This window comes from Dendrobates tinctorius, unplaced genomic scaffold (genome assembly GCF_039654945.1).
Source record: "Dendrobates tinctorius isolate UK_male_01 unplaced genomic scaffold, ASM3965494v1 ptg000128l, whole genome shotgun sequence".
NCBI lineage: Eukaryota > Metazoa > Chordata > Amphibia > Anura > Dendrobatidae > Dendrobates > Dendrobates tinctorius.
In genome coordinates this window covers 14,595,072-14,613,116 of record NW_027361796.1, presented here as the reverse complement: position 1 = coordinate 14,613,116, position 18,045 = coordinate 14,595,072, and the positions used below count along the sequence as shown (strand labels likewise).

Here is an 18,045-nt window from a genome sequence, read left to right as displayed (position 1 = left end):
ATCCTGGAATGCATGGTCCTCTCGCCCCCCAATACTGGCATGCATGGTCCTCTCACCCCTCTTTCCTGGTAAGCATGGTCCCCTAACCCACCTTTCCTGGTATGCATGGTCCCCCTCACCCCCCCCCCCCCCCCCGTTCCTGGTATGCATGGTCCCGTCACCCCCTTTTCCTGGTATGCATGGTCTCTGTTAAAATAAAAAATAATTATATACTCACCTTACGACGGCCCGCGATCTCCACGTGCCCGGCCTCGCGGTCCCAGTAATGTTTTGCGTGAAACACCGCTGATGACGTCGCGCTCTCGCGAGAGTGACGTCATCTCTGGTCTAAGGCGCAAAGCATCACTGGGACCGCGAGGCCGGGCACGTGGGGTGGAGATGGCGGGCCATTGGAAGGTGAGTATAACCTTTCTTTTTATTTTAATTTTATACAGAGCCCTGCGACCGATTGAGCGCTGCTCCCGACTGCACCCGCCGCTGATTTGTCGTGGCCAATCAGTGGGAGGCGCAGCTTACTGTTACAAACAGCTGCACCTGGCGGCTGCGACCAATCAGCGCCACGGGATTTCGGTCACAGACAGACACTATAAGACGATTATGTATATATAGATACTTGGTAGCAACATAAAGAGATTGTGCAAATTATGAGGAGCTGAAAGGCCCTATAATTAAAGGGGTTGTCTGTTCGCTTGGTCTGGAAGGTATGTATGCCAGAGCCTGACTAGTGGGCGTGGCCGCACCCACTGGACGGGCTCTGTCCTGGAGTATGTATAACACGTAAGTACCCGCTGGTTCCTACTCATAAACTTGCGAATCTCCACAGTGCACACTGCATGCACTGGGGGGATTCCTAAGTCTGCAGTCACACAGTGACTGCAGACTTATTGATTTGGACCAGACAACCGCTTTAAAAGTTTAAAATGTTCACCTATCCACTAGAAAACTGGTAATTGTTGAATGGGTGTGTAGGTCCAACTGCTGTGACCTGTGTCCACCATTCTCACCTAGCAGCAAGGTAGCGACCTGGATGTGCAGATCAGGAGAGTTGCTAGTCACCCATGCACCCTGGCATTCTATTCTAAGTCCATCATTGAAAATATGAAGATGGCCAAGTTGCGATACTGCTCTCAGCTATCTTTCTCAGTGCATACACTTTAAATGGACTGGCAGAGTGAGTGTGCGGCTAGTTGCTCCATTCAACTCCTCTTGGTGCCACTTGTGCGGTCTGGAAAGAATAATTCTGAAATACCCCTTTTAAGGGTCTTTCTGAAAGCTAACATAAATTATCTCAATTAAGTGAGGTGGCAACATCCAGAACAAGTAGGAAGGCGGCAATTCTCATTCAAGTCTTGAACAAGGGCGTAATTGGCATAGGAGAGGAGGTGTCATATCTGAATGTGTTAAGCGCTTTCATCTTTTGGGGATCCCTGAAATGATGGCACGTGCAAGAACCCTTCCTCATTTCATAGGTCTACAATATCCCACTTGACCCAGGAAACTACAGTCGTTAAGCCTGGTCCTGTTTACAAGCTTACTTGCAGCTTTTCTTTTTTTTTTTTATAAGTACATAAGCCTTGCACATTACTTTGCTAATTGGAAAAATATATGCGCTTTCTTTTATCTCAGTCAGGCTGCTGGATTTTTGTTGCTGGAAATGTAACGTTTGTTTTTTTTCCCTGTATGCATTCATCATTTATGGGTAAACGCTTAGTTGGCTTTGCAAGTTATAATTACTATGTCTTCATCATCAGCCATAAGCAGTAACAGAAACAACGTATGTTGCCCATAAATGATTTCCTGTACTAGGGAAATGCTCTGGAGTCTCTGCCTTCACCTTCTAGTCCAGGGAGGCAGGACTCCCCCGAAGAGGGCTCTCCATAAACCCCAAAAGTACTCCGGTTTGTTACGTTTTGGTTCTTAGCCTGGCTTGTATCTTTATTTCTTTTTCATGCTTTCGTATGCTACCCTTTCATTTGGTAAGTAAATCCTACCAAAACTTTGTGTTCTAGTCTTCGTTTCCAATTTTTATTTGCATTTTGAATGTGACTATTGAATTTGGCCTGTTGAATGTATTTTTTTTTTTTTTTGCAGTTTTTCTTTGGCTGCATTTTGTTAATTTCTTTCAACAACTTTGCCAACTAAAAGTAATACACTGTTAAAATGGTATGGGGGGCATATACCGTAAGTGCGAAAATTGTGCAAATTTGTTCTTTTAAAATTTAAAGTTGTCCATACACTTTGATGTTTCATGGCAATTAGGTGAAGAAGACACAAGATGCCCTTTGTATCACACACTGGATTTGAGCTTTTTCTGCTCTAGTGCCTCCTGGAACACCCAGTGGTTAGAAAAGATGCCTTGTCCAACATCGGTATATGTGAGCTCTTCCTGTGTATGGTTACACAAAACCAGAAACTTTTATATCTCAAAGGGAACATGTCAACTGATTCATGCTACCCTAACAAGTTGCATAAATCTAAGCCTGGCATAATTTTCTCTGAAACGCTCCAATGTTTCAGATGAATGCAGTGTGAAAAACCGATTTGGGACCATAGCCCAAGAAGAGACTAGTCCCAGTCCGCCACTTTCCGGCATCTCCCAGTGCTGCTCCAGGTGATGGAAAGGTTTTTTTTTCTATATCGACAGACTTGTCAATCACCTGGAGCAGCACTGGGTGAAACCAGCTGGTAAGCGCCAGACTAGTCTCTTCTCTTGCTATGGTCCCCGGATGGTTCTTCACACTCCGCTTTTCTCTAAAACACCTGAGAGATTCAGAAAAAAATATAACAGGCTGCTGTCACAGAGCCAGGCCCTAATTTATGCCTCATGTTGTGTGGGCAGCATTAATCAAGTGACAGGTTTCCATTAAATGATAAAGTAGCTGAGCCTCACCTATGGTTATTATGAAATACAATGTGTGTGCCATTACCTGCTTTTTGGTTTGACTGACCCCACCCAACTTTGAACACAAATTTTAATCTAAACCTTACAAATACTGGTTCTTCGATATTCAATAAATGACTAATGGCTATACTTAAGATGAAAACTGCTACTTCAGAAATATTATTGAGATTTGTTCTTATTTTGTCCACGGGATCTAACGTACTTTAGAATAAAATTTACTGTAGACCATATATTAATGAATTCCACACAAAGACAAATGAAATGCGGCACAGCCCCTGTATACTCCGTAATAACAGGGCACCACACAAGCGTGGCTATTTAAAAGACAACTATCTCCAATAGACCGGGTGCACATCCTAAAAAAAAGTCCATAGTTTTTGCAATACTCACATATAAGAAAAAAGCTAGATGGCACTCACCGTCTTAAAATTCCAATGCTTTATTAGGACATGTTAAAATTGCAGAGGCAGGAGAGTTTTCAGTGGATACTGAGTGAGGACGACGGCCGTTTCGCGCAAATGTGTGCCTCTAAGGGTCCCTCAGAAGCGCACATTGCATTTGGGCAAATCGTCCGTCGTCCTGACTCAGTATCCACTGAAAACTCTCCTGCCTCTGCAATTTTAACATGTCCTAATAAAGCTTTGGAATTTTAAGACGGTGAATGCCATCTATCTTTTTTCTTATATGTGCATATATTAATGAATACTGTAGCTGTAAAATAGTTTTCTGTCTTGGTCCTGTGCAGAAAGGAATAGAAGACCTGCAGAGAAGACATGATCTGTGTCTTTTTCTGCATTTCTCTTACTAACCTGAGTGTATATATGTGTGTATATATATATATATATATATATATATATATATATATATATATATATATATATATAAATAAACTATAGTACATTATAGATGTAAATAAGAAAAAAAAAAGTTTAGGTTTTTGGAGCCCCAAAAAACTAGGCCTCCCCCCATCTAATTTCTGTTCTATATTGTTTTGCCTATACTAATAGAATGCTTGTAATAGGGTTGTCACTGCAGACTTGCGAATCCTCACATCGTTCACTGTGATAATTCCCCAGTGCCAGCGGTGACACCGAGCAGTCATGCGACCACAAGTATAAGATATCCATACTCCTGGCCACATTCCAACTAGACGTGTGCAGCCTCACTCAATTCACTTGTATTGTCTAGGATGAATTGGTCAGAAGCATGCAGAGCGCGTATTTGTAGTCGCAGGACGGCTCGGTCTTGCCGCCGGTACTGTAGACCACCCCTCACAGCGCACGATGTTAGGACTCAAAAGCCTGAAATCGCAAAGAGGGACTGCAGACTTTTTTGTGATAAACCTGAACAATACCTTTTAATACTTTTAGGATTTTAATAAGTGTGCAAAATTATTTAGGTAATAACTATTTACAGGACACTATTATTCAGAAGTCAGATTTCCCTTAGCATGATCAAAATACAATATATCACAACTGCAAGTAAAGCTCAGTTCACACTTATCTTTGTTCTTTAAGCTCAGCACTTTTGTTGGGGTTTCCATCCAAATCCCAGAAACTGGAATTTCGACAGAACCCCGATGGAGTCATTCTGTATAATGGGGCAGATGAAAACTCCTTTGGATTCCTTCTGTCCTATGGTGGCTTTTTGTTTTTTTGTTAGACACTCACACAAGCGGAGTTTATAGTGATGAGTGAACGTGCTTGGGTAAGGCATAATGTCTTAAACAGCCGCAACACATGTAGGGATTGCCAAACAGCTGCAAGACATATAGCCTTGGGGACTTGAACATATTTTTCAAGCACGCCGAAGATACTCCGGTTAGTACCCGAGCATGCTTCTATAATGCCTTATCGGGGCACTCTCTCTCAGCACTACTTGTTTACTATGGAGTTCAAAGTGACTCCATCTGGCCCATTATTCTGAATGGCTCTGTCAGAAGTTCTTGTTTTAATTAATTTATCCTGTACTGAACGCTGGTCACTTGGGATTGACTATTTTCAATAATGAAAGGCATCCCTGGACAAAACCACAGTAAAACACATTTTTTTTTCAGTGGTCTGATATGCCTTAAGGCCCCGTCACACATAGCGATCTCGCTAGCGAGATCGCTGCTCAGTCACAATTTTTGTGACACAACAGAGATCTCACCAGCGAGATCGCTGTGTGTGACAGCGATCAGCGACCGGCCCCCCTGCCGGTATCGCTGCAGGAAAGGCCAGGACTTTTTTTTGGTCGCTGGTCTCCCGCTGGCCACCACGCATCGCTGCGTGTGACAGGCGGGAGACCAGTGATCTGCTGGTAACTAATGTACACATCGGGTATCCAAGGAACGTGCGTCCCTTAGATACCCGATGTGTTCGTTAGTTACCAGCGCGCTGATGCAGGGAGCTGGTAACTAATGTACACATCGGGTATCTAGGGACGCACGTCCCTTGGATACCCGATGTGTACATTAGTTACCAGCTTCCTGCATCAGCGCGCTGGTTACTAACGTGCACAGCGAAGCTGGGCGTCGCTGTGCTGATCGCTGTGCTGATCGCTGGTGAAGCTGTCTGTGTGACAGCTCACCAGCGACCCTGACACATTGATATCGTTGTTAGGATCGCTGGTGAGTCGCTATGTGTGACTCCAGCCTTAGAGTGTGGAGCAATGTGATGATTTCTTAAAGGGAAAGGATGATGAAATCCGTCTTGTGGTTGTTGTTCAATCTCTATTTGTAGTTTTCACGTAATGATATACCCGTGATCTGGGGCGGCCTGTGAGGGGTCTACATGTTGTGCTCTGTTTAGATATTCATCTGTTTTGGCTTCTGACATACTGCATACAGTACAATATGTTTTGAAAAAAAATTCACATTCAGCAGGCAGGCAACGGCGCCTACGCTGTAGCATGATCGCATCTATAATATCCATGTAATTATTTTATTTGCTGATATACATGTATTTATAAAAAAAAAATTCACTCTCAAAATGGCTCCAGCTGCACCTGCGCCATTTTGCTAGAGGAAAAAAAAAGTCTCCACAAAGGCGGCGTCTGTTCAGTAGCATCTGTCGGATTACCGATTGATGCTACTTTGCTGGCGCCATTTTAAGAGATTTATTTTTTTTTTCTGAATACATGTATATCTCCAAATAAAATGATTACATGGCCATGCCTACTGAATGTAACTTTTTTCTTTTTTTTTTTTAAATACATATTTAGTATGTAAATTAGGGGGCAGTCACTGAGGGATCATTGACCTGTCAGAAGCCATACAGATGAATATGTAAGCAGAGCACCACATGAAGACCCCCACACAGAGCACACAGAGAATCGCATTAACTGAAAATAAAGATTATACAACAACCACAAGACGGATTTCATCACCCAAGGTATCATTTTAATCAGTATAATGGCGCCAACCTGACACTGTCTGTAGGTTACTGTGCACAATCCTGCTGACAGGTTCCCTTTAATATCGTTTCTTATTTGCATAACGTAAAAATGTGTTTTAGAACATTTATATATACTCAGGAATGCAGGTACAAAGTAACAATCTTGGACTTTCCGATCTAATGGTCATGTATCAGTAATCATTCCACCTTTATTGCGTGTAGTTAGGAATTAGAATTACTTTGATGCTATTTACATTGGAATGAATAAAATATTAATTTATTAAACATTTTGGATGTGATCTTTGCTTACACAAATCGAACATATAATAGAGGTTAACCACATTTTTAATTATATATTTGTATCATTACAAGTAAAATGACAATCGTTTCCAAATTATATTGCTATAATAGTTTTGCTTCTCGCTTAGAAAATTTTAGTTTTTTTGGTTTTCAGCGGTAACCGGAAATAGCACTGTAGTATTGCCCAAATTGTCCAAATCATTTGATTGATCTTATCAATACATTATTCTTGCCCTTAAAGGCGTTTTATTTCGGAGCAGACATAAGGCAATATTTAAATATGTATTGAAAGTAACAAAGCAACCTTCTTGGGATGTAAGCCACAGGATTGGACGAGTACACATAACCACAAGTCACTTAGAACAATCAGTCACAACCATGTGAGGGGTTTTCGACTGCTTAGCCTTAGGGGCGGTGCATAGTCTTTCTAAAAACAATTTTTTAATTATTTTTTTTTTTTTAAATAACATATACCATACTGTAAGTAAGAAAGTAAAAAAGCAATAGTGCATATAATTAACAGGGTACTTGGTAAACACTGTTTTTGATTTAAAAAAAAAAAAAAAAAAAAAAAAAGCGAAAAGCCATCCCACCAGCGAAGGTGTACCCAATCGGCATTGTCCTAACCTAAAGTATTAAAATCTTACCATGTGTCAAAAACGACCTCAATGTGAATATGGGCTGAGCAGGACCTGGGCCTGACTATGGACAACCAGCCATGGGACGCTATATAAGCGTAATGCCCAGCTGAAATAAAGGGAGGCCATGTCTTTGCTTGCACTGTGTGTGTATATGTCTGTCTGTATGTATTTATTATATATTCGGGTAGATGCATGAATAAGACATTTTGTTACTGTAAGATTGTATCTTCAGTTGTAGACTAGTTGATAGTATTGAAGACCGCACTTCATCACTATATCTAGGTGACAGAAAAGCATATACATTTGTTTCCTCATAAATCTCATTTATCCTGATTTCTTTTTTTTTTTATATAGAAGCGCGACTCCGTCACCGAAGAGAACGTCTGTCACTTCTAGGCCTTCCATCGGGAGGGGCAGCAGGGATCGATTCACAGGAGAATCGTATACAGTGTTGGGTAAGTGCTGCACTTTACATGCAGGAAATATGGAGTCTCTTTCCAGAACGTCCTCATTGATATGATCTTCATTTTGTTTCCTGCAGTTTATGGATTTGAATAGGGGGTGGGATGTTATAATGTGTAGAATGCTCTTTTGTGTTTGTTAGACGTTGTATTGCTTCATCTTTGCAGTGGTGTTTCATGGTCTACCACCAATACCTAAAGCAGTGTTTTCCAGCCCATGCTCCTTAAAGGGAACTTGTCAGGTTATTCATACCGCCTGAACCACAGACTACATGAATCAATGGCAGGCAGAGAAGAGGTGGCCAAGTGAACTAGCCATGTGAGCCAGGACATGCTTCATTTTCCCCTCCCGACCCAGCTTAACTGACATGTTACTCAATTTACAGATGTTAGGAAATCCAGGCTAGAAAATCAGCTGGCCCCCCCACCTCTCCGCACTCCCTTCCTTGACTTCTCTGCTTGGTCACCTCGCTCCCAGCTCTCTGTTCAAATGCTTCAGCATGTGAACAGTCAGTGCTCACTATACTATCCCGTGAGCACTGTATTCTCTCCCCTGACATTTTTGCTCTGTACACACACATGCGGCTGAGCAGGTCTTCAGTCAAGGATCAAGGGGGGTGATTAGTCCCCACTCATGGTGTACTGAGCTCCGACTGTTAACTGCCTCAGGGGGTCTCCCCAGTGACTGGAAGCAAGTGGCTGTAGGGAGAATATAACTTTGTTCGCCAAGAAATCTGCCACCCATATTTATAAAGATATTTACTTGCAGATTACACTTTGGCTACAGGTAAAGTTTTGATTTATTTTTTTTCCTGACCGTTTACGTTTAACTTTACCCACCTAAGCATTAAGTATCTTTGAAGTAGGAATGAAAGTTTCATGATTTTTGCCCACTGGAAAACCACTGGGAAACCACTGGGGAACCACTGGGGAACCACTGACCAAAGTGTGATTTGAAAGGTAGAGCTGAAACCGTTTGAAAATAGGCCATGGTGAGGTAGCTGATATAAAAGGAGACATGGCTGTACATGTCTTCTATTCGCCTTTTTAGGTGTTCTAATAACAACCAAGTAAGCCTAGTGATTTGTAGAGCCATACATGCGTGACCACCTCATTTGCTGACACCGGTTTCGGACTGAAGATGGACCCAACAGGTGCGGCCCAATCTATCAGACATTTATGTATAATAGCTGTAGAGAAAGACACGGCCGCACATCCAAAACTTAGACATTGATCTATTGTAACGAAGTAGTAATTTCAAAACTGAACATGAGATTCTTTTATTTTAACTTTCTGCTCAAACTGTGTGAAGCCCACTGCCACAGTGATGGTTCACCAGTAGGGTGAGCAACATGTTGCCCCACAGCACCCATGCTGTAAGGCTGAGCCTTATGATTCCATGCAACAAAACCCCACAGGCACCCCCAACCATCAGCAATGGCTGTCAAACAGAACCAACACCAAGGGAAAAGAGCTAAATAACTTAACTTCCACATGGTCGCAGACTGAACTGAGAGCAAAATAAGGGTATGTTGCTTGTAGTCTCCTGCTGATTAAAGAGAACCTGTCGCCTAGTTTCCCCATATAACCTACAGCCACCACCTTTCAGTCCTCCTTGTCTGCTTCGTGTGGATGACACCTCCTACGTCATCCACACAGTGTTGCACATCACACTACTGCGCAGGCGCACGTCTCTACCATGCTGAGGCAGAGAAAAGGACTGTAATCCGCATCTGCCGGCACTCTTTGGCATTTCCACGTTCATGCACAGAACAGTATTTTGCTCTGCCCTCAGCAGGCAGAGAGAAGTGCGCCTGTACAGGAGCGTGATTAGGAATACTGTCTGGATGATGGACGTGTCATTGACACAAAGCGAAGGAGGACGGCATCGCAAGAATAGGAGAGGCACCGGACCTAGACCAGCGACTCTCATCAGACCAAACTGTCCCATAGGTGAGTATAATAAAAGGTCTTTTTGTGTTTTGCAGGGCAGCTTGGAGTCTTGTATACAGCATTCCAGAATGCTATAACACAGGGCTGAAAGACCTGGGCCAAATTGGAGGCGTGCTGGTCCAAGTACCATAGGAGAGGGGACTTGTAATGCATCACTGCTGTAGAAAGATGTGGACCGCACATACAAAACTTATACATTGAACTATTGCGGCTAAGCAAAAATGTACAAAGCTGAACATGAGGATTAGACGTTTATGGTATATCCTGTGGATAATTTCTCCACAAATATCTATGAAAGGAATTCCCAGTTTAACTAGAAATACCTTTTTTTTTTTTTTTTTTTTAGATCTAAAGTGCTTTTATATTTAAGTACTCTGTAAATCTGGTCAGCAAAATGGTTAAATAAGTCAGCAAAATTGTCTTCCAATGACTTTTGTATGGTTCTACAAACAGGTGACACGGCAATTGAAAGTGGGCAATATTACTGGGAAGTGAAAGCTCAGAAGGACTGCAAATCGTACAGTGTGGGGGTCTCGTATAAAACAATTGGCAAGTTTGACCAGCTAGGAAAGACCAATACAAGCTGGTGCTTACATGTGAACAACTGGCTGCAGGCGACATTTTCTGCAAAGCATAACAACAAAGCCAAAGCCCTGGAAGTGGCAGTACCGGAAAGAATAGGTGTATACTGCGACTTTGATGGAGGTTAGTTCTCATTCTCCCTTTTGTTATTAAATATGTCTGAATAATGAAATCGAAGGAAGAATAGATAAGTATGGGCAGATATGGATGCTTTCCAAAAGCCACAACATGTATTATTAACCCCTTGCCTTCGCACACCTCCCTTTTTTCCCCTGAGAGCTATAACTTTTTATTTTTTCATCAACATAGTCTTATGATCTTTTTTTTTTAATTTTATTTTATTTTTTTTTACGAATTGTAGTTTTAAATGACATTATCCATTTTACCATGCAATGTACTGGAAATCGGTAAAAAAAATCCAAATGGGATGAAATGGTTAAAAAAAAAAAAAGTATAAAAAATGCAATTCCGCCACAGATTTTTAGAATTTGAAACATTTCCCAGGTCAGGTCAGTACAATTTACGATGCTACCAATTGTTTCTCAAGTTCTTAATTGGTTAAAATTGCAATTTGCTTGTAAAAGCAAGCAGCTTTGTAATTTACCTGTTACAAATCCGTTCTTGGAAATGGAGGTATTTTATAGTATATGGCTCATTGCCAAGGTTGCCACTTACTCTGCAATGTTAGAATGTCCGGTTAGGCTGGTTTCACATTTGCGTTGGGCAGAGCTCTGGAGGACTGCATACATTCTCTGTTACGCCCCGCCCACTGCCACACCTCTTCAATTCAGCTCCGCCTACGTCTGCATACGTCCTGCGTACCTATCTATAACATTGTGTACGCAGGCCATGCATATGTATGAGGATGCATCCGCATGCGTCGTTTTGACGCCGCATCGAACGCAGCATGTTGCATTTTGTTGCGGGTGCGTCAAAACGACGCATGCAGATGCATCCACATGGCCTGCGTACCCAATGTTAAAGATAGGTACGCAGGATGCATGCAGATGTAGGCGGGGCTTAACGGAGGAAGTGGACAGCCCTCCGCAGCTCTGCCCAATGCAAATGTGAAACCAGCCTTACCGAGGTAAGAAGCACGCAACTCTTACAACTTCATGCCTGCTCATGTTCCCCTGTACCTGGCCGGATCACTGGATTCCACCAGCCTAAGGCTAGTTTCACACTAGCGCTTATTCGACGCAGCGCACGGCGCCGCTAAGCCCCGCCCCCTGCCGGCTCCCTGCCCGCCCCATCCGGTCATCGCCGCCTACTATCGCACATGGACGCTTGTGATCTGTGCACCCTATCTTTAGCATAGGGTGCGCAGATCGTGCGCTAGTAGGATTTTGGCGTGCGCTGCGCACTTTTGAAGGTGCGGACCGAGCGCAGCATGTTGCATTTCGACGCGCACGGCGCACCGTCAAAAGTGCACAGCACACGCCAAAATCCTACTAGTGCACGATCTGCGCACCCTATGCTAAAGATAGGGTGCGCAGATCGCAAGCGTCCATGTGCGATAGTAGGCAGCGATGACCGGATGGGGCAGGCAGGGTGGAAACCACGTGTGAAACGCGCGTTGGAGTGTGAGGCGGCGGTGGTCACATACACAGTATGAATTCAGGTGGGTAGTTATTGGTTTAACCCCACACTATCATGGCCTAACTACTTTATATTTGAAATGCACTATGCACTTTATGCTTCTTTATATTAGTGATAAATTTGGCCATATAACAAACTGTTTTTTGCTAGTATAATTAAAAGTGATGGGATAAATTGACTATATGTAATATAATATTGTATGATCCCTCCTTTTTCCCTTTTGGGATTTATAATTATATATATTGTCTAACTGTGTATGAGGACCTGCCTCCTTTGTAGGATTTTTTTATATTTTTTGATTTTAATGTTGGTGTCTTTTTTGATCTAATAAAGATTATATGTTTTATAATAAAATTGTTTAAGTAGAATTTTTTTTTTTTTTGGTTTATGTTTATGGTATCTACTTAAAATTTATATAGAAACTTAGGGTTAAAATAATTGTTAAATCTCCTTTATTTGGAATAAGCTAGTGTGAAACTAGCCTTAGGCTATTTTCACACTAGCGTTCTGAGGCTCAGTTCACACTCGGCGTGAAGCTCTGCCCCCTGCCGCGCCTCCAGTCAGCTCCGCCTATGGGCACATGAAGCTGCATGTGATCTGCGTACCCTATCTTTAGGTGCACAGGTATGCTTTTGCCAGCGCATGCGTCCTTTTGACAGTGCGCCGGCCACACCAAAATGCAACACGATGCGTTTGGCGCAGGTTGGCACACCGTCAAAAGGAAGCATGCGCCGGCAAATGCATACCTGTGCACGGCCTGCTTACCCAATGCTAAAGATAGGGTACGCAGGTCGCATGCAGCGTCATGCGCCCATAGGCGGAGCTGACCAGAGGAGGCGCGGTAGGGGGCCGAGCGTGCGCTGCTCCTCAAAACGCTAGTGTGAAACTAGCCTTAGTCTGCCTGTGCTTTTGCCATTCTAGCAGAGGCAATACTGCCTCTGCTAGCAGCCTGGGGGAGGCCTCAGTTCTGACCACCATTGCGACCATGCCATTGTTCCAAGCTGTCAATCTAGAGCACATTGCCCCCTGCAACCAAGAAGACTGGAGACAGAGAGAAGATAACACAAACCATCTAAATTAATATACAATGAAATGTCTTTCATTCATTCACATGGCTAAACTAAACTTGAGAAATGAATGAGTTTTTGATTTATTTGGGACATTTTTGGGAATTCAGTGTTGAATTGTCAAAAAGAGCCTTAGAACAATAACATTCTACCTTTTCAGTCCATTCAATTTAAAAATGTGGCTGGACTATAAGAATGTCAGTTTCATTTTGAAATCATTTTTTTTTTTTTTTTTTTTATATACAAGCCTGCAGTGTGATTATCTGATCGCCATAGGTTCAGCCTCTCTAACCTCCAAAGTTTAGATGTCCTCCAGTGATGAGCGAGTATGCTCGTTACTCGGGTTTTCCCGAGCATGCTCGGGTGGCCTCCGAGTATTTTGGCGTGCTCGGAGATTCAGTTTTCATAACAAAAAGGCATTCCTCACATGTATTCAGCCTGTTCAGCAGCCATAAAACATGCACCTGCATCGACAGAAACTAAATCTCCGAGCACGCCAAAATACTCGGAGTACACCCGAGCATGCTCGGGAAAACCCGAGCAATGAGTATACACGTTCATCACTAATGTCCTCTCCAAATGTGGAAGTGTCTGACTATACATTTTTCCCTGCAGTGACCACTACTGGACAAATATAGTATTACCTGTCATCCATTCAAATGAATCAGCAACTACACTGCTCAAAAAAATAAAGGTAACACTTAAACAGAATATAGTTCCAAGTAAATCAAACTGCTGTGAAATCAAACTGTTCGCTTAGGAAGCAACAATGATTGACAATCAATTTCACATGCTGTTGTGCAAATGGAATAGACAACAGATGAAAATTATTGGCAATTATCAAGACACACTAAATAAAAAAGTGGTTCTGCAGGTGGGAACCACAGTCCGCATCTTGGTACCAATGCTTTCTGGCTGATGTTTTGGTCACTTTTGAATGTTGGTTGTGCTTTCACACTCGTGGTAGCATGAGATGGACTCTACAACCCACACAAGTGGCTCAGGTAGTGCAGCTCATCCAGGATGGCACATCAATACGAGCTGTGGCAAGAAGGTTTGCTGTGTCTGTCACCGTAGTGTCCAGAGGCTGGAGGCGCTACCAGGAGACAGGCCAGTACACCAAGAGATGTGGAGGGGGGCCGTAGGAGAGCAACAACCCAGCAGCAGGACCGCTACCTCTGCCATTGTACAAGGAGGAACAAGAGGAGCTCTGCCTGAGCCCTGCAACAGGACATCCAGAAGGCCACAAATGTGCATGTATCTGCACAAACGGTTAGAAACCGACTCCATGAGAATGGTCTGAGGGCCCCAACGTCCACAGATGGGGGTTGTGCTCACAGCCCAACACCGTGCAGGACACTTGGCATTTGCCACAGAACACCAGGATTGGCAAATTCACCAATGGCGCCCTGTACTCACAGATGAAAGCAGGTTCTCACTGAGCACATGTGACAGACGTGACAGAATCTGGAGACGCCGTGGAGAGCGATCTGCTCCCTGCAACATCCTTCAGCATGACCGGTTTGGCAGTGGGTCAGTAATGATGTGGGGTGGCCTTTCTTTGGAGGGCAGCACAGCTCTCCATGTGCTCGCCAGAGATAGCCTGACTGCCATTAGGTACCGAGATGAGATCCTCAGACCCCTTGTGAGACCATATGCTGGTGCAGTTGGCCCTGTGTTCCTCCTAATGCAGGACAATGCCAGTCTTCAGGTGGCTGGAGTGTGTCAGCAGTTCCTGCAAGATGAAGGCATTGAAGCTGTGGACTCTGCCCCCCCCCGTTTTCCCAGACCTGAATCCAATTGAGCACATCTGGGACATCATGTCTCGCTCTATCCACCAACGTCACGTTGCACTACAGACTGTCCAGGAGTTGGCGGATGCTTTAGTCCAGGTCTGGGAGGAGATCCCTCAGGAGACCATCTGCCGCGTCATCAGGAGCATGCCCAGGCATTGTACAGTAGGGAGGTCATACAGGCACGTGGAGGCCACACACAATACTAAGCCTCATTTTGACTTGTTTTAAGGACATTACATTCCGCTTTGGTTAATAAATTTGATTTCCATTGATTCTTTTTGTGTGATTTTTTTTTTTTTTTTTTTTTTTTTGTCAGCATATTCAACTTTGTACAGAACAAAGTATTCAATGAGAATATTTCATTCATTCAGATATAGGATGTGTTATTTGAGTGTTCCCTTTATTTTTTTGAGCAGTGTATGTACTATTGTACTTGAAAGGTCAGGATCAGCCAGAACATCCATATGCGCTAGTATAGAATTTTCAAAAGGGTGATCAAGATGAGACCATAATTTTACAAACTCTCTTGTGAATGAAAACTGTATATAGGACTGTCTCAGATTCTCCAAAACCGTTAAAAGCATTGTATTAAAAAATCAACAATTTGTTTTCTTTTTCTTATGTTTTAAAAATAAAGACTCTGGTGTGCATGAGGTCTTAATGATTTATTGATTTTATTGCTGATACTTTGTTTCATTTATGTATTTATTTCCTTGTTTTTGTTTGCAGGTCAACTTTCATTTTACAACGCCGACAAAAAGCAATTATTGTATAGCTTTAAAGCAAAGTTTACACAACCGGTTGTCCCTGGATTTATGGTTAGTATAAAAACTGCCATTATGTTCCCAGCAAATATCATGTGTTCCAAAGGGAAGAGGAGGTAATTAGTTTTATATCCTGCAATAAGCTGTAATTTTTCAATAGAATTATCAGTTTTCACTAGTGATGAGCGAGTATATTCGTTGCTCAGGTGTCCTCCCGAGTATTTTGGTGTGCACGGAGATTTAGTTTTCAACGCCTAAGGCTAGTTTCAGACTAGCGTTACAGGGAGCAGGGCCGCCGCTAAGCCCCGCCCCCGGCCGTGCCTCCTCCAGTCAGCTCCTCCTCTGATCGCATGACGCTGCATGCAATCAGCGTCCCCTATATTTAGCGTTGGGTACGCTGGTCGTGCGCTGGCACACTTTTGCCGGCGCATCCGCCCCTTCGGCGCTGCGCCGAGCGCACAAAAATGCAACAGAGTGCATCTACATTTTTAATGTCTTGCGTTTATTATGCTCTGGAAAGATCCCAAAAGCAGCATAATGGACATTCACTTACCTTAGATTACTTTTACTGTAAATCGAATTTTCTAATATACACATGATTTGGCAAATTCAAATGTCATCAGATCTGCTCATCTCCAGTCTGTGTATTTTCCGTATGAGATTGAAAAATGTAATTGTGAGCATCACTGACGAGCCGATGTGAAGGATGGTAATCTGTGTACATCCGTGTTCTATATATGCAATGAGAATAGGAAATTGGGATGCCAATTCTAATCTTTACATTGCTGTTTTGTAAATTCTTGCTTACAGGTGTGGTGTGGTGGGATTACATTATGCACAGGACTTCAGGTTCCAAGCGCTGTCAAGACCCTTCAGAAGACTGAAAATGGAATGAGCGGTTCATCCAGCAGCTTAACCAGCGTTGCCCAATAACATATAACACCTTGAGATGATATAATGGAAAGTTTGCTCTGATCTAAGTGGATTGCTAGTTATCTCTTATTTACCATAATTTAATATCAGCAAACTGATCGTTATCGGGTAATTTGCCCGCTGCTGCTCTCAAGCTCTCCGTGTCCTTGGTGCCTGACTATGCTGCTCAGATCTGGTGTTAGTATCTGCTGCGAATGATTTAACAAGTGACGGAGTTGATAGCGACTAGGCAGACAGAAAACGTACCATACTAGTAGGTTGCTTGTCATTACCATGGATGCAGCCTGTGTAACTCACTTTAGGCGTATTAAATGACTTGATTTTTGATCTTCACATATACCCACCTCTGTACTTTTTGGGTGGGATGCAGTGTTCTGTAGAACAAATATTATTTTAAAGATTGTCATAATTTTAATTTGTTGTAAATATGCTCCGATTTAATGACATGACGCCGCTTCTGTTTGATGTTCTAGTCCTGTAAGTAATATTCGCATTCGGAAACTGTTCTGAAAAATACCCACATGAATTAATTTTAATAGCAGTTTGGTTGAAGAAATAACTTCTTATAGGACCAAAGTGTACTGCAGGAGATTTAGAAAAAGCATTTTTGATTTCGATGAAATTCCATGGCCTCATCAGACATGCTTCTTAGATATGGAACACGTTTTATAGGTGCTTTTAATTCCAGAGAATACACGTCCTAATTTGTTTTTTGTTAGAATCCATCAATAGATTCAGTATTCATTCGGGGTTGCCAACCTTCTTTTTTCTGGAGAACATATCCAAATATTTCTGTCGCAAACATCGCTTATGGACACATTGGAAAAGTGTATTGAAGCATAAAGAGCATACATGCACTAAGAATGACCGTAGCACAACACCACTGCAGAATTTACTGTGACCATATTATCATAATAAATTTTCTCAAGATTCAAAATAAAATAAAAAATCATGGATGCATCAAATTGTTTTTACTGCCCGTATAAAAATGTCCTTTATTTTTGCAGACTCTCCAACGGTTAGGGTGTGTGCACACGTTGCAGATTCTCCTGTGGAATTTTCCGCACAGATTTTGCTAAATCTGCAGGTAAAATGACCTGTGTTTTACCTGCAGATTTAGGCTGTGTGCCCACGATGCGATTTTTAAGCGTTTTTGCCACGATTTTCGGAGCGAAAACGTTAAAAAAAACTCGTACAGAACGCCCCCCATGCATTCCTATGGCATTCCACACATGCTGTGCTAATGCTGCGTTTTTTCCCCCGGCGGAATCGCATCGCAGAAAAAAACGCAGCATGCTCATTCTTTTTGCGGAATCGCAAAGAATTGCCGCGATTCCGCACCCATAGGAATGCATGAGAACCGCTTACTTCCCGCATGTGGCTATGCCCACCATGCGCAAAGTTAAGCGTCTCATGTGTGGTTGGTACGCACGGTGTGGAGGAGAGGAGACTGTACTCCAGGCCCTGGGTACCATACCCCTGTAAAAAAAATATAAAAAAATCGGGGTATATTTTACCTTCCGGCCTCACGCGCAGCCTTTCCGGGCCTCAGCGTTCCCAGTAATGCCTTGCGGCAATGACCTGTGATAACGTAGTCTCGCGTTACTCTAGCGGTCTCGTGAGATCGCTATAGCAACGCTAGACCAACGTCATCACAGGTCTCGCAAGGC

At 42.9% G+C, this 18,045-nt stretch overlaps 1 protein-coding gene across 3 annotated transcripts in view; it reads left to right on the top strand.

Moving 5' to 3' along the window:
- The window catches only part of FSD1L (fibronectin type III and SPRY domain containing 1 like), a 98,110-nt gene extending 80,770 nt beyond the window's left edge, over nt 1–17,340 (top strand). For 2 of the 3 annotated variants that reach the window (XM_073542680.1, XM_073542681.1), the window contains 4 exons: nt 7,575–7,675; nt 10,088–10,339; nt 15,408–15,496; nt 16,253–17,340. In XM_073542680.1, coding sequence (XP_073398781.1) covers nt 7,575–7,675; nt 10,088–10,339; nt 15,408–15,496; nt 16,253–16,375 — 565 coding nt within the window. In that variant the 3' untranslated portion in view covers nt 16,376–17,340. The remainder of the gene's footprint in view (nt 1–7,574; nt 7,676–10,087; nt 10,340–15,407; nt 15,497–16,252) is intronic. The other variant, XM_073542682.1, reaches the window with a different exon arrangement.
- Nucleotides 17,341–18,045: the final 705 nt, after the last annotated feature.